Source organism: Staurois parvus, unplaced genomic scaffold (genome assembly GCF_062004578.1).
Source record: "Staurois parvus isolate SC_StPar_1 unplaced genomic scaffold, SC_StPar_1.0 ptg001853l, whole genome shotgun sequence".
NCBI classification, from domain to species: Eukaryota; Metazoa; Chordata; class Amphibia; order Anura; family Ranidae; genus Staurois; species Staurois parvus.
Genome location: NW_028319649.1, coordinates 333,230 through 358,432, shown reverse-complemented (window position 1 = coordinate 358,432; position 25,203 = coordinate 333,230). Strand labels below are relative to the sequence as shown.

The window sequence follows — 25,203 nt, the reverse complement described above, 5'->3', positions numbered from 1 at the left end:
GCATCAGAATGGGGAAGAAAGAGGATTTAGGGGACTTTGAACATGGCATGGTTGTTGGTGCCAGACAGGCTGGTCTGAGTATTTCAAAATCTGTTGATCTGCTGGGGTTTTCACGTACAAGCATCTCTAGGGTTTACAGAGAATGGTCCGAAAAAGAGAAAATATCCAGTGAGTGGCAGTTGTGTAGAGGTCAGAGGAGAATGGGCAGACTGGTTCCAGATGACAGAAAGGCAACTGTGAGTCAAAGGTATGCAGAATACCATCTCTGAACGCACAACACGTCCAACCTTGAAGCAGATGGGCTACAGCAGCAGAAGACCACTCCGGGTGCCACTCCTGTCAGCGGAGAACATGAAACTAAGGCTACAATTTGCACAGGATCACCAACATTGGACAATACAAGATTGGAAAAACGTTGCCTGGTCTGATGAGTCTGGATTTCAGCTGCGACATTCAGATGGTAGGGTCAGAATTTGGAGTAAACAACATGAAAGCATGGATCCATCCTGCCTTGTATCAATGGTTCAGGCTGGTGGTGGGGGTGTCATGGTGTGGTGGATCCATCCTGCCTTGTATCAATGGTTCAGTCTAGTGGTGGTGGTGTCATGGTGTGGTGGATCCATCCTGCCTTGTATCCACGGTTCAGGCTGGTGGTGTCATGGTGTGGTGGATTCATCCTGCCTTGTATCAATGGTTCAGGCTGGTGGTGGTGGTGGTGGTGTCATGGATCCATCCTCCCTTGTGTCAATGGTTCAGGCTGGTGGTGTCATGGTGTGGTGGATTCATCCTGCCTTGTGTCAATGGTTCAGGCTGGTGGTGTCATGGTGTGGTGGATTCATCCTGCCTTGTATCAATGGTTCAGGCTGGTGGTGGTGGTGTCATGGTGTGGTGGATTCATCCTGCCTTGTATCAATGGTTCAGGCTGGTGGTGGTGGTGTCATGGTGTGGTGGATTCATCCTGCCTTGTATCAATGGTTCAGGCTGGTGGTGGTGGTGTCATGGTGTGGTGGATTCATCCTGCCTTGTATCAATGGTTCAGGCTGGTGGTGGTGTCATGGGTGGGGGAGATTTTCTTGGCACACTTTGGGCCCCTTCAAACCAACTGAGCATCGTTTAAACACCACGGCCTACCTGAGTATTGTTGCTGACCATGTCCACCCCTCTATGACTCCAGTGTCCCCATCTTCTGATGGCTCCTTCCAGCAGGATAATGCTCCATGTCACAAAGCTCCAATCATCTCCAACTGGTTTCTGGAACATGACAATGAGGTCACTAGTCTCCAATGGCCTCCACACTCACCAGATCTCCATCCAATAGAGCACCTTTGGGATGTGGTGGAACGGGAGATTCCCATCATGGATGTGCAGCCGACAAATCTGCAGCAACTGCGTGATGCCATCACGTCAATATGGACCTCTGAGGAATGTTTCTAGCACCTTGTGGAATCTATGCCACGAAGAATGAAGGTAAAAGGGGGTCCAACCCGGGACCAGCAAGGTGGACCTCATAAAGTGGCCGGTGAGTGTATATATAAAGTTTGTGTCTCCAGAGTTCAGCATTAAGATCTGTGTTCACGATTCCCAGACTACAGAAAGGCTTTTAGAAAAAAAAGCTGCTCAAAAATTGCTGAAACCTTTACAAATGCGGTGCTAACTATCGAACCGGCCACCACGAAATCCAGCGCTTTTCTACACACTAAACTCATAAAATCGATCGCTCTCGGTGTCGGCGCTGTGGTCGAGAGAAGAAGGAAGAGGCTTACCAACGCCTTTAGTCCTTGCAGGACATGCGGGGTGACGACATGATGATCCTTCAGTCTGTTTTCATAGAAGACAACAAGCACCTCCACTGCGCAGAACACAAAAACGCACAACGTTAGTTTCATCGCTAAAAACATTCAGAGAAACATAGAAACCTATTCGGGTTAATTAAAGGGAGAGTGCGCTGTTTGCAGAGGTGGGGCCTTGGCGAGGTATTTCAATGTATAAGTTCACCAAATGGACAACAATATTAAATTCATATTTTTTTGCAGGTAAAAAATTGTGCATTTATTATTTTTGTCCAAAGGAGCCTGTAAAGCATTGCACCAGCGATCAGTAGATGGAGGCTGCCATGCAGGTCACCTGCAGACCTGTCAGTATATCTGCTTGCCGTATGGGATGAATGGGGTGTATGGGGATGTACAGGATGAATGGGGTGTATGGGGATGTACGGGAGGTACGGGGATGTACGCGATGTATGGGGATGTACAGGAATGTATGGGATGAATGGGGTGTATGGGGATGTACGGGAGGTACAGGAGGTACGGGATGTATGGGGATGTACAGGAATGTATGGGGTGTACGGGGAGGTACGGGATGTATGGGGATGTACAGGAATGTATGGGGTGTATGGGGAGGTACGGGATGTATGGGGATGTACAGGAATGTATGGGGTGTATGGGGAGGTACGGGATGTATGGGGATGTACGGAATGTATGGGGTGTATGGGGAGGTACGGGATGTATGGGGATGTACAGGAATGTATGGGGTGTATGGGGAGGTACGGGATGTATGGGGATGTACAGGAATGTATGGGGTGTATGGGGAGGTACGGGATGTATAGGGATGTACTGGGGTGTACGGGATGAATGGGGTGTACGGGATGAATGGGGTGTACGGGATGAATGGGGTGTACGGGATGAATGGGGTGTACGGGATGAATGGGGTGTACGGGATGAATGGGGTGTACGGGATGAATGGGGTGTACGGGGATGTACAGGAATGTATGGGATGAATGGGATGTACGGGGGGTATGGGGATGTACGGGGGGTATGGGGATGTACGGGAGGTATGGGGATGTACGGGAGGTATGGGGATGTACGGGAGGTATGGGGATGTACAGGAATGTACGGGATGAATGGGGTGTATGGGAATGTACAGGATGTACACCCCATTCATCCCTGTACATCCCATACATTCCTGTACATCCCCATACCTCCCGTACCTATTGTACAGCGCTGAGCAAACCCTTTGGCGCTATATAAACTCAATGTAATGTAATGTAATAATGTACCTCCCCATACATTCCATACAGCAAGCAGATATACTGACAGGTCTGCAGGTGTACGGGAATGTACGGGGTGTATGGGATGAATGGAGTGTATTGGGATGTACAGGAATGTATGGGGTGTATGGGGAGGTACGGGATGTATGGGGATGTACAGGAATGTATGGGGTGTATGGGGAGGTACGGGATGTATGGGGATGTACAGGAATGTATGGGGTGTATGGGGAGGTACGGGATGTATGGGGATGTACAGGAATGTACGGGATGAATGGGGTGTACGGGATGAATGGGGTGTACGGGATGAATGGGGTGTACGGGGATGTACAGGAATGTATGGGATGAATGAGATGTACGGGAGGTATGGGGATGTACGGGGGGTATGGGGATGTACGGGGGGTATGGGGATGTACGGGGGGTATGGGGATGTACGGGAGGTATGGGGATGTACGGGAGGTATGGGGATGTACGGGGATGTACAGGAATGTACGGGATGAATGGGGTGTATGGGAATGTACAGGATGTACACCCCATTCATCCCTGTACATCCCATACATTCCTGTACATCCCCATACCTCCCGTACCTCCCCATACATTCCATACAGCAAGCAGATATACTGACAGGTCTGCAGGTGTACGGGAATGTACGGGGTGTATGGGATGAATGGAGTGTATTGGGATGTACAGGAATGTATGGGGTGTATGGGGAGGTACGGGATGTATGGGGATGTACAGGAATGTATGGGGTGTATGGGGAGGTACGGGATGTATGGGGATGTACAGGAATGTATGGGGTGTATGGGGAGGTACGGGATGTATAGGGATGTACAGGAATGTACGGGATGAATGGGGTGTACGGGATGAATGGGGTGTACGGGATGAATGGGGTGTACGGGGATGTACAGGAATGTATGGGATGAATGGGATGTACGGGAGGTATGGGGATGTACGGGGGGTATGGGGATGTACGGGGGGTATGGGGATGTACGGGGGGTATGGGGATGTACAGGAATGTACGGGATGAATGGGGTGTATGGGAATGTACAGGATGTACACCCCATTCATCCCTGTACATCCCATACATTCCTGTACATCCCCATACCTCCCGTACATCCCCATACATTCCATACAGCAAGCAGATATACTGACAGGTCTGCAGGTGTACGGGAATGTACGGGGTGTATGGGATGAATGGAGTGTATTGGGATGTACAGGAATGTATGGGGTGTATGGGGAGGTACGGGATGTATGGGGATGTACAGGAATGTATGGGGTGTATGGGGAGGTACGGGATGTATGGGGATGTACAGGAATGTATGGGGTGTATGGGGAGGTACGGGATGTATGGGGATGTACAGGAATGTATGGGGTGTATGGGGAGGTACGGGATGTATGGGGATGTACAGGAATGTATGGGGTGTATGGGGAGGTACGGGATGTATGGGGATGTACAGGAATGTATGGGGTGTATGGGGAGGTACGGGATGTATGGGGATGTACAGGAATGTATGGGGTGTATGGGGAGGTACGGGATGTATAGGGATGTACAGGAATGTATGGGATGAATGGGGTGTACGGGATGGATGGGGTGTACGGGATGTACAGGAATGTATGGGGTGTACGGGATGTATAGGGATGTACAGGAATGTATGGGGTGTATGGGATGTACGGGAGGTATGGGGATGTACGGGAGGTATGGGGGTGTACGGGAGGTATGGGGGTGTACGGGAGGTATGGGGGTGTACGGGAGGTATGGGGGTGTACGGGAGGTATGGGGATGTACGGGAGGTATGGGGATGTACGGGAGGTATGGGGATGTACGGGAGGTATGGGGATGTACGGGAGGTATGGGGATGTACGGGAGGTATGGGGAGGTATGGGGATGTACGGGGATGTACAGGAATGTACGGGATGAATGGGGTGTATGGGAATGTACAGGATGTACACCCCATTCATCCCTGTACATCCCATACATTCCTGTACATCCCCATACCTCCCGTACCTCCCCATACATTCCATACAGCAAGCAGATATACTGACAGGTCTGCAGGTGTACGGGAATGTACGGGGTGTATGGGATGAATGGAGTGTATTGGGATGTACAGGAATGTATGGGGTGTATGGGGATGTACGGGATGTATGGGGATGTACAGGAATGTATGGGGTGTATGGGGATGTACAGGAATGTATGGGGTGTATGGGGAGGTACGGGATGTATGGGGATGTACAGGAATGTATGGGGTGTATGGGGAGGTACGGGATGTATGGGGATGTACAGGAATGTATGGGGTGTATGGGGAGGTACGGGATGTATAGGGATGTACAGGAATGTACGGGATGAATGGGGTGTACGGGATGAATGGGGTGTACGGGATGAATGGGGTGTACGGGATGAATGGGGTGTACGGGATGAATGGGGTGTACGGGATGAATGGGGTGTACGGGATGAATGGGGTGTACGGGATGAATGGGGTGTACGGGATGAATGGGGTGTACGGGGATGTACAGGAATGTATGGGGATGTACGGGAATGTATGGGGTGTATGGGGAGGTACGGGATGTATAGGGATGTACAGGAATGTACGGGATGAATGGGGTGTACGGGATGAATGGGGTGTACGGGATGAATGGGGTGTACGGGATGAATGGGGTGTACGGGATGAATGGGGTGTACGGGATGAATGGGGTGTACGGGATGAATGGGGTGTACGGGATGAATGGGGTGTACGGGATGAATGGGGTGTACGGGGATGTACGGGGTGTACGGGGATGTACAGGAATGTATGGGGATGTACGGGAGGTATGGGGATGTACGGGAGGTATGGGGATGTACGGGGGGTATGGGGATGTACGGGAGGTATGGGGATGTACGGGAGGTATGGGGATGTACGGGATGAATGGGGTGTATGGGAATGTACAGGATGTACACCCCATTCATCCCTGTACATCCCATACATTCCTGTACATCCCCATACCCCCCGTACATCCCCATACCCCCCGTACATCCCCATACCTCCCGTACCTCCCCATACCTCCCGTACCTCCCCATACCTCCCGTACATCCCCATACCTCCCGTACCTCCCCATACATTCCATACAGCAAGCAGATATACTGACAGCTCTGCAGGTGTACGGGAATGTACGGGGTGTATGGGATGAATGGAGTGTATTGGGATGTACAGGGATGTACAGTCAAGCAGATATGACGACAAGAAACTTCAATGAACTACTACAACGCTCCACAGCACCGAGGTAGTTCACTGAAAACTACAAGCCCAAAGCTGTCGGAACTTGTAGTTCATTAATTCACAAAAAACTCTGGTCATCTCCTGTACTGTGTCCGCAGTCTCCGGTCATCTCCTGTACCGTGTCCGCAGTCTCCGGTCATCCCCTGTACCGTGTCCGCAGTCTCTGGTCATCCCCTGTACCGTGTCCGCAGTCTCTGGTCATCCCCTGTACCGTGTCCGCAGTCTCTGGTCATCCCCTGTACCGTGTCCGCAGTCTCTGGTCATCCCCTGTACCGTGTCTGCAGTCTCTGGTCATCCCCTGTACTGTGTCCACAGTCTCTGGTCATCCCCTGTACCGTGTCTGCAGTCTCTGGTCATCCCCTGTACTGTGTCCACAGTCTCTGGTCATCTCCTGTACTATGTCTGCAGTCTCTGACCATCTCCTGTACTGTGTCTGCAGTCTCTGACCATCTCCTGTACTATGTCCGCAGTCTCTGGTCATCCCCTGTACCGTGTCCGCAGTCTCTGGTCATCCCCTGTACTGTGTCCGCAGTCTCTGGTCATCTCCTGTACTATGTCTGCAGTCTCTGGTCATCTCCTGTACTGTGTCTGCAGTCTCTGGTCATCTCCTGTACTGTGTCTGCAGTCTCTGGTCATCCCCTGTACTGTGTCTGCAGTCTCTGGTCATCTCCTGTACTGTGTCTGCAGTCTCTGGTCACCCCCTGTACTGTGTCCGCAGTCTCTGGTCATCCCCTGTACTGTGTCCGCAGTCTCTGGTCATCCCCTGTACTATGTCTGCAGTCTCTGGTCATCCCCTGTACTATGTCTGCAGTCTCTGGTCATCCCCTGTACTGTGTCTGCAGTCTCTGACCATCTCCTGTACTATGTCCGCAGTCCATTGGTTCAGAATATTTTTTTTTTCCTCCTCTAAAACCTAGGTGCGTCTTATGGTCAGGTGCAGGTTATGGAGCGAAAAATACAGTATATGTATATATATATATTTATATTACATTCGCGGCAGTACCTAACCCTCAAGGGGCATACAATTCAAGGTCCCTAACTCACATTCATACATACACATACTAGGGCCAATTTAGACAGGAGCCAATGAACCTACCAGCATGTCTTTGGAGTGTGGGAGGAAACCGGAGTACCCGGAAGAAACCCACACAGGCACAGGGAGAACATGCAAACTCCAGGCAGGTGGTGCTGTGGTTGGGATTTGAACCGACGACCCGAGTACTGCCAGGCGGAAGTGCTAACCATTTAGCCACTGTGCTGCCCCAAAAAATAAAACCTATGGATCTTGTTGCCGTCGGTGTGCGGACAACCAATGTCTATGTCCGTGAATACGGTGTGGGGGGGATATTTTCATTATATGGTTTTTATATCATGAATTTTGCAATAAAGCCTATTCATATTTTAGCTGAAGAGGTGTAAGTTGTGCCTCAAAAATCCCGCCACTTGTCGTTTGTGCTGTGATAGTAATATGAGGAATGTGGTGCGTTTTGCTGCATAATGACACGGCTCACGTTCCCCGCAATATTCTAGGCCAGAAATCGTTCCGTGACTCAGCTTCAGATCTCATAATTGGATGCTTCAGAGCGTGTCACATAGCAGGGATTGCAGTGCTTCATCTCCTTCGTATTCAGCGATTATCCGAATTGCACGTTCTATTAGCAGGGCTTGCTCAGTGCTCTGCATGTTATTGCACTGATGTCAGTGTGCGCTCGGCCATATTTGTACCAGCAGGCTCTGCAAACAGCTGGAAACTCCCATTAACAGACCATTACGAGGAAACGGAACGTCTTTTTAAATCAATCCCAACATCTGTTCTGCCACTGTGGTAAAGCGCTCTGCAAATAAAGCGCGTGAAAACGGCCGCCATGAGGGCCTGGAATGTGCGAGACGCAGAGGCGTGCTGCGATGAGATGATGAGACCGCTCTCTCTTACCTTCTTTCTCTGTCAGTCTGGAGTAACACTGGAGCAGGACTTGCGACAAAAGCTGCACGCCTCTCCCCCGGCTTCTGGGCTCAGGGTTCGCCAAACAGGATCTACGGGAGGAATTGACAAAAAGTAGCGTGCCTTCCTATAAATGTGGGGTGCACAAAAGAGAATTGGGGGGGTCTGCGAGGTCAGGTATACTCAGGGGCGGACTGACCATTTGGAAACTCAGGCACTGCCCAAGGGCCCGGGGTCAGTAGGGGGCCCCAAGAGATGCCCCTGGTATCTTTTTCATAGGCTTTTTTGAGTTTGGGCAAGGACACAGGGGCCCCTTGATCCCCTATTGCCCGGGGGCCCCATGATCCCCTATTGCCCGTATATCACGTGATTTGCACAGGAACCGCACTGCATTCCTATGCAAATCACATGTGATTTGTATGCGGAGCGATTGGCTCTAATCGCACTGCACCAAAAAAGGTGCAGGACCCTTTTTTATGGTTCGCACAAGAATCGGATCGCACGGGTATTCACACCAATGTGATCCGATTCTGCACATCGCACCGTGTTTTGCGGACCGATTTTGGAGTGTTGTCAACTTAACCCCTTGGTGGTGGCGCCTCCCGGCCCTTTAAGAGTTTCAGAAGCTAGGAGGCGGGGTTTTAGGGTCATGTGACCACCGTGATTCGCAGTCACATGATTGGGAAAGGTCCTGATTGCAGGAGGAGATCAGGACCTTTCCGTGAGTCCCGGACATATTTTTCTTAATTGCACGCAAATGTGCGGCCGCTCGGCGTCAAGACCCAAGAGGTTAACACACCCCCGCAGCGGTTCGCATGAACGGGGTGAGATTCTGATGCGGTGTGGAATTTGCACAGAAAACGCTGAGAATTCCGCACCCCATCAGTATGAACCCCGGGATCAATCCCACACCCTCTGCAACATGAAAATGTTTGTTGTTTACGTTCCAGACTGTGTGTAATATACCGTCTGACTAAACATGTATAATGCACTGCAACTGTGTTCATATTTATCACCCCGTGTTCATTTAACCCCTTCCGGTCCGGACACTCTCCCCCCCCCTTCCGGTCCGGACACTCTCCCCCCCCCTTACGGTCCGGACACTCTCCCCCCCCCCTTACGGTCCGGACACTCTCCCCCCCCCCTTACGGTCCGGACACTTCCCCCCCCCCCTTACGGTCCGGACACTTCCCCCCCCCCCTTACGGTCCGGACACTCTCCCCCCCCCCTTACGGTCCGGACACTTCCCCCCCCCCCTTACGGTCCGGACACTTCCCCCCCCCCCTTACGGTCCGGACACTTTCCCCCCCCCCTTACGGTCCGGACACTTTCCCCCCCCCCTTACGGTCCGGACACTTTCCCCCCCCCCTTACGGTCCGGACACTTTCCCCCCCCCCTTACGGTCCGGACACTTTCCCCCCCCCCTTACGGTCCGGACACTTTCCCCCCCCCCTTACGGTCCGGACACTTTCCCCCCCCCCTTACGGTCCGGACACTTTCCCCCCCCCCCTTACGGTCCGGACACTTTCCCCCCCCCCTTACGGTCCGGACACTTCCCCCCCCCCCCCCCCCCCTTACGGTCCGGACACTTCCCCCCCCCCCCCCTTACGGTCCGGACACTTCCCCCCCCCCCCCCCCTTACGGTCCGGACACTTTCCCCCCCCCCCCCCTTCCGGTCCGGACACTTCCCCCCCCCCCTTCCGGTCCGGACACTTCCCCCCCCCCCTTCCGGTCCGGACACTTTCCCCCCCCCCCCTTCCGGTCCGGACACTTTCCCCCCCCCCCCTTCCGGTCCGGACACTTTCCCCCCCCCCCTTCCGGTCCGGACACTTTCCCCCCCCCTTCCGGTCCGGACACTTTCCCCCCCCCTTCCGGTCCGGACACTTTCCCCCCCCCCCCCTTCCGGTCCGGACACTTTCCCCCCCCCCCCCCTTCCGGTCCGGACACTTTCCCCCCCCCCCCCCCTTCCGGTCCGGACACTTTCCACCCCCCCCCCCCCTTCCGGTCCGGACACTTTCCACCCCCCCCCCCTTCCGGTCCGGACACTTTCCCCCCCCCCCCCTTCCGGTCCGGACACTTTCCCCCCCCCCCCCTTCCGGTCCGGACACTTTCCCCCCCCCCCCCTTCCGGTCCGGACACTTTCCCCCCCCCCCCTTCCGGTCCGGACACTTTCCCCCCCCCCCCCTTCCGGTCCGGACACTTTCCCCCCCCCCCCTTCCGGTCCGGACACTTTCCCCCCCCCCCCTTCCGGTCCGGACACTTCCCCCCCCCCCCCCCCTTCCGGTCCGGACACTTTCCCCCCCCCCCTTCCGGTCCGGACACTTTCCCCCCCCCCCCTTCCGGTCCGGACACTTTCCCCCCCCCCCTTCCGGTCCGGACACTTTCCCCCCCCCCCTTCCGGTCCGGACACTTCCCCCCCCCCCTTCCGGTCCGGACACTTCCCCCCCCCCCCTTCCGGTCCGGACACTTCCCCCCCCCCCTTCCGGTCCGGACACTTTCCCCCCCCCCCCTTCCGGTCCGGACACTTTCCCCCCCCCCCCTTCCGGTCCGGACACTTCCCCCCCCCCCCCCCTTCCGGTCCGGACACTTTCCCCCCCCCCCCTTCCGGTCCGGACACTTTCCCCCCCCCCCTTCCGGTCCGGACACTTTCCACCCCCCCCCCCCTTCCGGTCCGGACACTTTCCACCCCCCCCCCCCTTCCGGTCCGGACACTTTCCACCCCCCCCCCTTCCGGTCCGGACACTTTCCACCCCCCCCTTCCGGTCCGGACACTTTCCCCCCCCCCCCTTCCGGTCCGGACACTTTCCCCCCCCCCCCTTCCGGTCCGGACACTTTCCCCCCCCCCCTTCCGGTCCGGACACTTTCCCCCCCCCCCCTTCCGGTCCGGACACTTTCCCCCCCCCCCCTTCCGGTCCGGACACTTTCCCCCCCCCCCCTTCCGGTCCGGACACTTTCCCCCCCCCCCCCTTCCGGTCCGGACACTCCCCCCCCCCCCCCCTTCCGGTCCGGACACTTTCCCCCCCCCCCTTCCGGTCCGGACACTTTCCCCCCCCCCCTTCCGGTCCGGACACTTTCCCCCCCCCCCTTCCGGTCCGGACACTTTCCCCCCCCCCCTTCCGGTCCGGACACTTCCCCCCCCCCCTTCCGGTCCGGACACTTCCCCCCCCCCCCTTCCGGTCCGGACACTTTCCCCCCCCCCTTCCGGTCCGGACACTTTCCCCCCCTTACGGTCAGGACACTTTTCCCCCCTTCCGGTCAGGACACTTTCCCCCCCTTCCGGTCAGGACACTTTCCCCCCCTTCCGGTCAGGACACTTTCCCCCCCTTCCGGTCAGGACACTTTCCCCCCCTTCCGGTCAGGACACTTTCCCCCCCTTCCGGTCCGGACACTTTCCCCCCCTTCCGGTCCGGACACTTTCCCCCCCTTCCGGTCCGGACACTTTCCCCCCCTTCCGGTCAGGACACTTTCCCCCCCTTCCGGTCAGGATACTTTCCCCCCCTTCCGGTCAGGACACTTTCCCCCCCCCCTTCCGGTCCGGACACTTTCCCCCCCCCCCTTCCAGTCCGGACATGCGCAGTGGGCTCCTCCCTCACTGAAGATGCCAGGCGCCGGGGAGAGAAGACGGCCGGTGAAACCAACCGTGGTGAGGACACTGCAGGACGGAGGGACAGGTAAGTGGCTGCATTTTTAAAGTCAGCAGCTACAGTTTTTGTAGCTGCTGACTTTTATCTATTTCTTTTCCAGGTGGAGCTCCGCTGTAACGTGGGGATGTTGGCAGTGTGAAGGTTTGGCTACTATACCATTGCTTTTATTACACAAAAAGAAACTGCAGACACTGCTGGCCCCTGTGACTACCTGCTGGAGACAGGACCTGGCCGGGGACTCCAGAAGATCTCTGCATGTCTGCCGTGGTGATAGAAGAGATCGAACATTACAAAGAGAAGAAATGAGGGATGGTCTTACCCAAGAGACTCCACCACTTGTAACACGGTGAACGCTCCATCTTTTACACCTGAAAACAACAGACAGGAGAAGTGAGAAACTCTATATGATGCAACAGAGAACTCAGCAATGATGATGATGTCACATGGTGCAACTTTAAAACCCAAAAATCCAGGCAGTATCCATTATAAATATTTTGTCAAAAAGTCGATTAGAGCTCCTAGAATTAGTGATGCACCGAAACATATCGGCCGAAAATATCGGAATTCTGCCAATAGGAAAAATGTAGCCGATGCAGATACAGGAGACTGTGTGTACTGCAAACGTGAGGGTGAGGAGAGAAAGGCAGGAGAGGAGTGGTGTGTACAGTGATTGGCTGTCACTATAGGTCAGTGCTGGTTATTAACCACATGCCGCCCAGCCACTGTAGAAATACGACGACACGGCTGTGCAAAAGCACGTTTTAAAACGTGTGTTTTGTAAACAGGTAGGGGGCGCGCGCGAGGCGCGCCGCCGCCCTACCTGTCCCGCCGATCACAGCCGCGGATGTGAGTCGCCGGGTCACAGCTGGTCGTTACCGGCTATGTCCCGGCGATCGGCGGCAAACGCTGACAGAGAGCACAGCTGCAGTAGCTGTGCTTTCTGTCAGTTCCCTGACAGCTCCGGGACAGGCTGATCGGGACAGAAGAGTTTCTCTCTCCCAATCAGCGGTGTTCCCTGCAGTACACACCCCCGCCTCCCCCCCCCCTAGTAAAACACTCCCCTCACACAGTTAACCCTTTCACTGAATAAAATTAACCCCTTCCTCCCCAGTGCCATTAGTACAGTGTCAGTGTTTTTTTTTTTGCACTTATCACTGTATTGGGTGTCACTGGGGATGTCAGTGACCCCAAGTCAGTACCCCCCAATGTCAGAATGTCTGCCGCAGTCCCGCCATAAGTCGCTGATCGCCGCCATTATTAGTATAAAAAAAAAAAACTATAAATCCCAGTATCTTTCCCGCCATTTGTAAACGCTATAACTTTCATGTAAACCAATTAATTTACACGTATTGTTTTTTTTTTTAGCAAAGACATGTCGCAGAATGCATTTTGGCAGAAATTTATGACTAAATTTGATTTTTACATTTTTTTTTTACTGGACATGTTTTATATCAAAAAGTCCAAAATAGTTTTTTTTCCTCAAAATTGTCAGCATTTTTTTTTTATAGAAGAAAAAATAAAAACTGCACAGGCGATCAAATACCACCAAAAAAGCTCAATTTGTGTGAAAAAAAAAAGGATGTAAATTTAATTTATGTACCGTATTGCATGACCGCGCAATTGTCCGTTAAACTAGCGCAGCGCTGTATAGCAGAAAAATGGCGTAAATTGCAGTATCTCTCCCATAGTTTGTAGACGCTATAATTTCACACAAAGCAATCAATATACACTTATTGGGATTTTTTTTACCAAAAACATGGAGCGGGAGACATTTTGGCCTAAATTTATAACCAACTTTGAGTTTACTATATATTTTTTATAGCTGAAAGTAAAAAATATTGTTTTTCTTCAAACATTTTGGACATTTTTTTGTTTATAGCGTGAAAAATAAAAAGCGCACAGGTGATCAAATACCATCAAAAGAAAGCTCTATTTGTGTGAAAAAAAGGACGTAAATTTTGTTTGGGTGCAGCATTGCATGACCGCGCAATTATCAGTTGAATTAGTGCAGCGCCGAGTAGCAAAAAGAGGCGTGGTCATTAAGGGGGGTAAATCCTCTGGAGGGCGAGGGGTTAAATGTAATTACCGGCTTTTTGTTTTTTTTCTTTCTTTGCTATAGCTCAGAGAATTAGCTGTCACTTCCCCCCAGCTAGAAGAAACAAAACTTCCTCAGTTTATTTCCTGGAGTTAAAAGAAACAATGTTTCCTTTTAGTTTATTCCCCGAAGTTAAAATAAACAATGTTTCCTTTTAGTTTCTTTCCCGAGATAAAAGAAAAAAAAGTTTCCTCAGTTTATTTCCCTGGGTTAAAAGAAACAAAGTCTCCTTTTAGTTTCTTTCCCTGGGTTAAAAGAAACAACGTTTCCTCAGTTTATTCTCTGAAGTTAAAATAAACAATGTTTCCTTTTAGTTTTCTTTCTTGAGATAAAAGAAAAAGTTTCCTTTTAGTTTCTTTCCCGAGATAAAAGAAACAAAGTTTCCTCACTTTATTTCCCCGAGTTAAAACAAACAAAAAAAAAAAAGTTTCATTTTAGTTTATTTCTCCAAGTTAAAAGCAACAAAGTTTCCTTTAGCTCGGGAAAGTGACAGCTAATTCTGTGAGCTATAGTGAAGAAAAAAAAAAGCCGCCAATTCCATTTATAAATCGGCACCGACATACAGCGACAGCCAGTGAGGGAGCCTCTCTGTATACACTGCTCCTCTCCTGCCCCCCCCACCCCTCCCCCCTACAAAGAGGACCTGTCACTCTATGCTATCACATAGGGGACTGTTGTGATAGCAATAAAATCCTAAGTTAAAAAAAAAATATATATATATACATGAAAGGAGTACACAGCGGACACCGGATCGCGGTGCTGCGCGCTCCCAGGGAGCGTGCACAAGCGGGGGCGGGGAGGCAGTTTATAAACGGCCACCCGCCCCTGCACTGCCGCCGTCCAGCCGTTTATATACATGGGCCGGACGGGAGGTAGTTAAAAAAAAAAAAAAAACACGTTTCCTTTTTAGTACTTATGAGAATATAAAAGCTAAAATGCCGAAAAAAGATCCTAGCTCCATCATGCATGGGAAGGCCAGACGTATGTTCGGTGCTGAACACCCTCCATGCTGCCAGTATTTACATGACCTCTGCGCCTCCTTCCAGCAGGGGGGGGGTCAGAAGCAGCTCCGTGCCGGAATGATTGGCTCTGTGTTGGTGGTAAAGTTCTATTGCGGATCCCGCAGCCTCCAGCCGCATGCAATTACTTTTCATTTGCAATTAGCAGATTGTCGTCGTGCCGCGCGGCTCACTGCTGCTGAACCGGATGAGGCGTCTGCAGATGAGTCCGCCAGAGTGCGCGAACCTGTCCGCCCGTCGTGACGCAGGAGAAGGGAGACTTCCAGAGGGCCAGGAATAAGTATAGGGAGGAGAGCGTGTGAGGGCGGAGCTCTGCCCAACCAATGCAGGAGAACGTGACCGAGAGACCGCACGCCTCACCTGACCCGGGAGGCTGCACACTATGGTATGATGAAAGGGAGGACAGCGATCTTCTGTTGCTGTACTAGCGTAACAGGAGTAAAAAAAGGAATGTGTGCGGTCCCTGATGTCATCGCTCTCTAGTGAATGGATAGGCTGCATTCCTAGTGATGTCACCACTCTCCAGTGAATGGATAGGCTGCATTCTCGGTGATGTCACCGCTCTCCAGTGAATGAATAGGCTGCATTCTCGGTGATGTCACCGCTCTCCAGTGAATGAATAGGCTGCATTCTCGGTGATGTCACCGCTCTCCAGTGAATGGATAGGCTGCATCCTCGGTGATGTCATCGCTCTCTAGTGAATGGATAGGCTGCATTCCTAGTGATGTCACCGCTCTCCAGTGAATGAATAGGCTGCATTCCTAGTGATGTCACCGCTCTCCAGTGAATGAATAGGCTGCATTCTCGGTGATGTCACCGCTCTCCAGTGAATGAATAGGCTGCATTCTCGGTGATGTCACCGCTCTCCAGTGAATGGATAGGCTGCATCCTCGGTGATGTCACCGCTCTCTAGTGAATGGATAGGCTGCATTCCTAGTGATGTCACCACTCTCCAGTGAATGGATAGGCTGCATCCTCGGTGATGTCACTGCTCTCTAGTGAATGGATAGGCTGCATTCTCAGTGATGTCATCGCTCTCTAGTGAATGGATAGGCTGCATTCTCAATGATGTCGCTGGTCTCTAGTGAATGGATAGGCTGCATTCTCAGTGACATCCCCGCTCTCTAGTGAATGGATAGGCTGCATCCTCGGTGATGTCACTGCTCTCCAGTGAATGAATAGGCTGCATCCTCGGTGATGTCACTGCTCTCCAGTGAATGGATAGGCTGCATTCTCAGTGATGTCACCGCTCTCTAGTGAATGGATAGGCTGCATTCTCAATGATGTCGCCGATCTCTAGTGAATGGATAGGCTGCATTGTCAGTGACGTCACCGCTCTCTAGTGAATGGATAGGCTGCATCCTTGGTGATGTCACTGCTCTCTAGTGAATGGATAGGCTGCATTCTCAGTGACGTCACCGCTCTCTAGTGAATGGATAGGCTGCATTCTCAGTGACGTCACCGCTCTCTAGTGAATGGATAGGCTGCATTCTCAGTGACGTCACCGCTCTCTAGTGAATGGATAGGCTGCATTCTCAGTGACGTCACCGCTCTCTAGTGAATGGATAGGCTGCATTCTCAGTGACGTCACCGCTCTCTAGTGAATGGATAGGCTGCATTCTCAGTGACGTCACCGCTCTCTAGTGAATGGATAGGCTGCATTCTCAGTGACGTCACCGCTCTCTAGTGAATGGATAGGCTGCGTTCTCAGTGACGTCACCGCTCTCTAGTGAATGGATAGGCTGCATTCTCAGTGATGTCACCGCTCTCTAGTGAATGGATAGGCTGCATTCTCGGTGATTTTAGAGGGCAGTACAGCAGCAACAGGGTTTGCTGAGGCAGCGGGAGTCACAGGCTCTTGCTGCTGTCATTCAAATCCTGTGAGGGGCAGGGCTGAGCCACATTGCGTGTCTATGGAAACACACAGCTCGGCTTCGAGCCCGCAAGTCTACTTTCCATAGCCATCAGCTTGCTCAGGAGGGCAGACATAGAAGAGGAGGAGCCGGGAGAGCGCTGGCGTGGGGGGGCAGCAGAAGAGGAGAAGGGGGGCTGCTCTGTGCAATACCATCTCAAAGAGCAGGTAAGCAGAACGTGTTTTATTCTTTTTTTTTTTAATTGCCTTTAAAATGGCCACGGCTGTAATGCTGAGCGTCATGGCTGTGGAATGTGTAGCCCTGACAGGCTGTAATGTTAGAAATCTGGAGGGTGGTCAGGTTGGGCAGTAAAACAGCGGCTCAGTCTCCTATTTTTACCACCCTCTGGCTGCCAGCGCAAAAGACACGTTAGAAACACTATGGTGCAGGTGAAATAAAATATGGGGAGGAACAAGAGTCTAACCAGCCATGTTACCGGCGAGCAAAAACGCAAGCTGGCTATTGGCTGTTCTGAATACCCGCCCTGCAAAAAACAAGCAAAAATACTTGATCATCTCCTAATGCAGGCCATAGACGGGTCGAAAAAAAAAAAAATCGGTCGTTCAATCGACCGACGTTACCACCAATGGTAAAAAAAAAATAAAATCAGCCGATTTTCGTGCCGATTACAGCCGGCATTTTTACTTCTGTCCCTGCAGAGAGCTCCGCTATTATATTTTATATGAAAAGTCTTGCAGTTGCAACATTGTATCCATTTGTAACCATTTCGGATACAGATGGTTTTATTCGGATACAAATGGATACATTGTTGCAACCGCAAGACTTTTCATATAAAATATAATAGCGGACTGGAATTCTTCTTTTTCTTCTTCTTGCAGGTCATGGCTCGTGCGCAGATTTTTCTCTCAATAAAATGATCGGCCAATTTGCCCACCATTGCTGGGAAAATCGGCCGATCGGCAAAATCAGCCGCAAATTTTCCAACTTGGCCGGTAAAAAAAAGTGCCAAAACCCCAAAAAACGGCCGACCAATTAACCCACTAATGGTGCGAAAATCAGCCGATTTTAGACCCGTCTATGGCTGGCATAAGGCAGAGGTGCTCGACTTGCGGCTCTGCAGCTGTTGGGGAACTACAAGTCCCATAAGGCACGGCAAGGCTGACGGTTACAAGCATGACTCTCAAAGGCAGAGGCATGATGGGAATTGTAGTTCCGCAGCAGCCGGAGGGCCGCAGGTTGAGCACCCATGCCCTAAGGCTTGTGTACACTTCCGTGAGCCCTTTGAGGAGGGATCTGCAGTGGATCACTTTTCAAAGGTGTTATGCCGCCTCCTCACTGCCTGTAGTGCACGGGATGGGACGCCCGGCCTCTGAGGAGGGATCTGCAGTGGATCACTTTTCAAAGGTGTTATGCCGCCTCCTCACTGCCTGTAGTGCACGGGATGGGACGCCCGGCCACACGTAGTGCACGGGATGGGACGCCCGGCCACACGTAGTGCACGGGATGGGACGCCCGGCCACACGTAGTGCACGGGATGGGACGCCCGGACACACGTAGTGCACGGGATGGGACGCCCGGACACACGTAGTGCACGGGATGGGACGCCCGGACACACGTAGTGCACGGGATGGGACGCCCGGACACACGTAGTGCACGGGATGGGACGCCCGGACACACGTAGTGCACGGGATGGGACGCCCGGACACACGTAGTGCACGGGATGGGACGCCCGGACACACGTAGTGCACGGGATGGGACGCCCGGACACACGTAGTGCACGGGATGGGACGCCCGGACACACGTAGTGCACGGGATGGGACGCCCGGACACACGTAGTGCACGGGATGGGACGCCCGGACACACGTAGTGCACGGGATGGGACGCCCGGACACACGTAGTGCACGGGATGGGACGCCCGGACACACGTAGTGCACGGGATGGGACGCCCGGACACACGTAGTGCACGGGATGGGACGCCCGGACACACGTAGTGCACGGGATGGGACGCCCGGACACACGTAGTGCACGGGATGGGACGCCCGGACACACGTAGTGCACGGGATGGGACGCCCGGACACACGTAGTGCACGGGATGGGACGCCCGGACACACGTAGTGCACGGGATGGGACGCCCGGACACACGTAGTGCACGGGATGGGACGCCCGGACACACGTAGTGCACGGGATGGGACGCCCGGACACACGTAGTGCACGGGATGGGACGCCCGGACACACGTAGTGCACGGGATGGGACGCCCGGACACACGTAGTGCACGGGATGGGACGCCCGGACACATGTAGTGCACGGGATGGGACGCCCGGACACATGTAGTGCACGGGATGGGACGCCCGGACACATGTAGTGCACGGGATGGGACGCCTGGCCTCTGAGGAGGGATCTGCAGTGTGATGCCGCCTCCTCACTGCCTGTTTTAACCCCTAAAAGCCTGCACCACCATACTGCAGCTACGTGCCTTGTGGGACGGTTGCGGCGCGGGCCCAGTCGGTTTATTTTTTTGCTTTCGGCAGGCGGCCAAAAAAGGTATAGAACTTTTGCCGTGCGGCAATGCAAAGTATCGTGGCTGCAGCAGGTGTACACTCCCGCATGGCTGCCTCTGTGGCATTGGGAAGAGCAGTGGTAAAAACACGGCTCAGCTGCCTGTTCATACCACTCCATAACCTCCAGTGTAAACGAGGCCTAAAGCCAACCATAGATGGAGCGAATCTCGGCTGGATCCGCAGATGAGACTCAATCCATCTATGGGCAGGTTGGTTGTACGGACATTGATCCACCGACTGACTTCCAAACAACCGGCCTGTTGCATGTTATGTTCATGGAATCGCTGCTGGTGGCTATCAGTGATGATAGTGTGCTGCCGGCGGGGAAGTGTCCTGGCTGGCAGAACCAATTAGTTCCGCGGGAGGTAAACTGGCTGGATTGATGGGGAAATCAAGCGATTTTCTTTCCTGCGACCCGTGGTGGAAGGTGCATCATCTATGGGCTGCTTAATGAGATTCCCCCCTCCCCCCCACCTGCGAGCCTACAGGAAGCACCGCCTCCTTCTTGATAGAAGATAAGAAACAGGAAATACAAGTCAGCCGCAGCGAGAAATCACACCCAGCCGCCTGCAGTGCACGGGACGGGACGCCCGGCCGCCTGCAGTGCACGGGACGGGACGGGACGCCCGGCCGCCTGCAGTGCACGGGACGGGACGGGACGCCCGGCCGCCTGCAGTGCACGGGACGGGACGGGACGCCCGGCCGCCTGCAGTGCACGGGACGGGACGGGACGCCCGGCCGCCTCTAGTGCACGGGACGGGACGCCCGGCCGCCTCTAGTGCACGGGACGGGACGCCCGGCCGCCTCTAGTGCACGGGACGGGACGCCCGGCCGCCTCTAGTGCACGGGACGGGACGGGACGCCCGGCCGCCTCTAGTGCACGGGACGGGACGGGACGCCCGGCCGCCTCTAGTGCACGGGACGGGACGGGACGCCCGGCCGCCTCTAGTGCACGGGACGGGACGGGACGCCCGGCCGCCTCTAGTGCACGGGACGGGACGGGACGCCCGGCCGCCTCTAGTGCACGGGACGGGACGGGACGCCCGGCCGCCTCTAGTGCACGGGACGGGACGGGACGCCCGGCCGCCTCTAGTGCACGGGACGGGACGGGACGCCCGGCCGCCTCTAGTGCACGGGACGGGACGCCCGGCCGCCTCTAGTGCACGGGACGGGACGCCCGGCCGCCTCTAGTGCACGGGACGGGACGGGACGCCCGGCCGCCTCTAGTGCACGGGACGGGACGGGACGCCCGGCCGCCTCTAGTGCACGGGACGGGACGGGACGCCCGGCCGCCTCTAGTGCACGGGACGGGACGGGACGCCCGGCCGCCTCTAGTGCACGGGACGGGACGGGACGCCCGGCCGCCTCTAGTGCACGGGACGGGACGGGACGCCCGGCCGCCTCTAGTGCACGGGACGGGACGGGACGCCCGGCCGCCTCTAGTGCACGGGACGGGACGGGACGCCCGGCCGCCTCTAGTGCACGGGACGGGACGGGACGCCCGGCCGCCTCTAGTGCACGGGACGGGACGCCCGGCCGCCTCTAGTGCACGGGACGGGACGGGACGCCCGGCCGCCTCTAGTGCACGGGACGGGACGGGACGCCCGGCCGCCTCTAGTGCACGGGACGGGACGGGACGCCCGGCCGCCTCTAGTGCACGGGACGGGACACCCTGGCCACATCATGCGCACGGGACGCCCGGCCGCATCAAGTGTACGCACGGGACGCATAGGGGGTGGAATCCTCTGGAGGGGGAGGGGTGGAATCCTCTGGAGGGGGAGGGGTTTAAGCGGTCCGATGGATGCGATTCAGACTCGCTCGGAGCCCCACAGACTTCAAGACACACATGACTCCGGGGGAGACGTCCTGCAAGTCGCACCTCAAAATGACATCAGACATGGAAGTCACATGATTTCACAGTCAGATCGGGGGGGGGGGGGGGAGCAGACATGGAAACCTAGGGATGACACTGACACCCAACACATGAATGACCTGTAAGGCTACGTTCACACTAGCGTTGTGTGCAGGCGGCAGAGAGGCGTTTGGAAAGCATTTTTACCGCCAATTCTGCACATTACAGCACATGGTGCTGTTCTAACGGGAGCGTTTGCGTCGCGTTGTGTCAAAACGGACGCCTCTGGACGAGTCAGGAGGCGTTGAAGCCTCCTATTCTCGTCTATGGTGCCACTCCGCAAAAGCCCGGCGTTTGCGGTGCGGTTGAGGGGCGTTTGCGGAGCGGTAACACCACTCAAACTGCATTATAGGCGTTTGTGGGGCGTTATTAACGCTCGGCAAACGCCTAGCAACCTCCGCTAAACCGCGCATGCAGCGTTTTCGGAGCGTTTGCCGAGCGTTAAAAAACGCTCTGCAAACGCCGGACCAACGCTTGCCAAACGCTGTAGGGGCGTTTGGCAAGCGTTGGCAAAACAGCCAAGTGTGAACGAGCCCTAAGGGAGAATTTGTGGAAGCTGGAGGATGAACATGACCCCCTGAGCTATGAATAATGACCTATAAGCAGCAAATGTAGAAGAAAGGGGATGAGCATGACCCCAGATACAAGAACAACAACTGCTGAAGTGACATTTACAGATGTTGGGGGATGAATATGACTCCCTGAGACACGATGACTAATGAGGGAGCAGAGGATGAACATGACAGCTAATATGTGACTAATGACCTATAAGGGTAATATTGTGGAAGCTGGAGGATGGCTATGACCCCCAGATACGTGATTTTGACCAATGAAACAGCATCTATAGAAGGCAGGGTACGACCATAACACATGAAGGACCCATAAGGTAGGAAGCGTGGAAGCCAGTGGATGACCATGACATTCTTATACGACCTATATGGATGTGGATATAGAAGCCAGAGGAGAAACATGACACCCTGATACATGTGTATCCTATTATGGAGGTGCTATGGAAATCAGATGGGAACTGTGAAAGCCAGAGGATGACCATGACCCCAGATGCATGAAATATGACCTGTAAGGTAGCAGATAGAGAAGCCATGGGATGAACATGAGATGCATGACCTATAAAGCAGGAATTGTGGAAGCTGAAGGATGACCATGACCCCGGATACATGAATAACGACCTATGAGGGAGCATCTATAGAAGCCAGGGGATGGACATAACTCCATGAGACACATTGACCAATGAGGGCGCACAGGATGACCATGACACCTAACACGTGACTACTGGCCAATGAGGGAGCGTCTCTGGAAGCCAGGAGACGGCAATGACCCTCTATGAGGAGGCGGCCATGCAGGGAGTGTCCCCTCCTCACACATACAGTCCCGGTCTCCCCGAGTTACCTGAAGCCACCTCGTCCGCCGCCCCGTCCTGCTGTCCGGTGACGAACTCCTCCACCATCCCCCACACCGCGCTCTGCGCCTCGGCCATCTCTGCCCGGGTGCACTAGGGACAGCCGCTAGACGCGTACTGCGCATGAGCAATCCCCCTGCACGCTGCTCCAGCACGTCACGTGACACTCCCAACGCTAGAGCGCAGCCTTCCTTCTAGAGCTTCACGTCGTCACTCCGGATAGCTGTCAAAGAGATGACCGCCGGCGGGAATGGAGGCCTCAGAAAGATGGCCGCCAATGTGCAGATGATATATGGGACAGAGGACACTTTTCACGGTTTTACTCTCTTGTTTTCTTCTATAAGGTGCAGTGTCACGTGATCTTAAGTTCAAGAATTAGAAAACTTTATTGATTGAGAAGTTTGTTTTGTTTTGGTGTTTTTTTATGACCCATATTTACTGAATTTTGAGAGTAGCCACTCATCACAGAAGGAGCGCAAAAGAGTATATATATATAGATATCTATCTATATATATTGATATAGATATAAACATTTTTGCTCTCTATATATTTTGTCTTTTTAATTTTTTTTTTTTTAAACACTTTTTTTTAAAACTTTATTGCTATCACAAGTGGGCTAACACCCCCCCCTATAAGATAGCATGGGCACGTGATAGGTCCTCTTTATGGTTTTAGACCCCCAAGTCTCCCCTGCAGCTAATCAAGCACAGGTCTTGCTTGATTAGCTGTTTCCCTGGTTGTAGCAGCCAGGGAATGACCGCTCTGAAGCCGGGAACGGATGGTGCAGCCATGGTCTACGTGCACGGGCAAACCATGTGTGCGCTTTGCATTTTTGGGTGTGTACAAGGTGACGGTTGTTTTTTTTGTTACATTTTATTGTACAATTTTATTTCAGGTACTTATATAGCGTCGTCAGTTTACATATATATAGTACATTCACATCTGTCCCCGCCCCCGAGGAGCGTACAATCTAAGATCCCCAACTCACATTCATACATACACATACTAGGGACAATTTAGACCGGAACCAATTCACCTACTAGCATGTCTTTGAAGTGTGGGAGGAAACCCACACAGGCACAGGGAGAACATGCAAACTCCAGGCAGGTGGTGCCGTGGTTGGGATTTGAACCAATGACCCGAGTACTGCCAGGTGGAGGTGCTAACCATTTACACTGTGTTCACACTGATCCCGGCTTTGAAACCGTTACGACTTACAGTGAAGTTGCACAATTTCAAAGTTGGGTGACAAAGCCGATTACTGGTGCGATTTGCAAGACATCTGACGCAGAGGTCTATGCAAATCGCACCAAAAGTAGCGCGTGTACTACTTTCGAGATTGGTGCGGCTCCGGCCAAGTCGGAACCGCACCCACATGACCGCTGTAATGGCGGACAATAGGGTGCGTCTTGCCGTGCGATTTGCAGGTCGTATGGCATGACCGCGGTCTTATTGTTATTAAATATTTATTTTCCAATCTGCAGCCGCTGTAACTTTCTGCAATATGGCCACCTGGAGGCGCTCTGTACACAGATGGCATACAGAACACCTCCCAGAAATGTCATTTCCTGCTTGTGTGATTGGCTCGCTGATTTTCCCAGAGGTCTACATTAAGATACAGGTCAGATGTTGGGCATCCCCTGCAACAAAAATGTAATTTTTGGTGAGATACTAACAAAGGAAAATCACATCTAAAGGGATGCAGACCCTGCCACTTTCCTCACTAGAGCCCTGCAGGTGCAGCAGCTGACTGGTAATTATAAAGTCACTCCCATTCCCTCTGTACGTGGACACAGAGAAACAAACAGCTATTTCTTCAGAATAACTCAGCAGGAGGGTCTGGAGCAGAGAGGGGACTTCTTTTTTGTTTTTTGGAGCAAGCAGAGTAATGTTAAATGACTCTGCACTTGGCAGTCACTCCTGACCCCAGCACTCTGTTACATACTCCTGACCCCTGCACCCTGGAAGCTACATACTCCTGACTCCTGCATGCTTTTTCTTACATACCCTTGACACTGGCGCTCTGTACATTACATACTCCTGACCCCTGCATTCTGTATGTTTCACACTGCTGACTCCTGTATTCTGTACATTACACACTCCTGACCCCTGCATTCTGCACACTACATACTTCTGACCCCTGCATTCTGCACATTACATACTCCTGACCCCTGCATTCTGCACATTACATACTCCTGACCCCTGCATTCTGCACATTACACACTCCTGACCCCTGCATTCTGCACACTACATACTTCTGACCCCTGCATTCTGCACATTACATACTCCTGACCCCTGCATTCTGCACATTACATACTCCTGACCCCTGCATTCTGCACATTACACACTCCTGACCCCTGCATTCTGCACATTACACACTCCTGACCCCTGCATTCTGCACATTACACACTCCTGACCCCTGCATTCTGCACATTACATACTCCTGA

At 53.5% G+C, this 25,203-nt stretch overlaps 1 protein-coding gene across 1 annotated transcript in view; it reads right to left on the bottom strand.

Annotated features, from left to right (window-relative positions):
* The window catches only part of MMS19 (MMS19 cytosolic iron-sulfur assembly component), an 86,275-nt gene extending 63,384 nt beyond the window's left edge, over positions 1-22,891 (bottom strand). The window contains exons 1-4 of the mRNA XM_089664199.1: positions 22,747-22,891; positions 12,200-12,248; positions 8,228-8,328; positions 1,764-1,849 (exon numbers count right to left, since the gene is read on the bottom strand). Coding sequence (XP_089520325.1) covers positions 1,764-1,849; positions 8,228-8,328; positions 12,200-12,248; positions 22,747-22,834 — 324 coding nt within the window. The 5' untranslated portion in view covers positions 22,835-22,891. The remainder of the gene's footprint in view (positions 1-1,763; positions 1,850-8,227; positions 8,329-12,199; positions 12,249-22,746) is intronic.
* Positions 22,892-25,203: the final 2,312 nt, after the last annotated feature.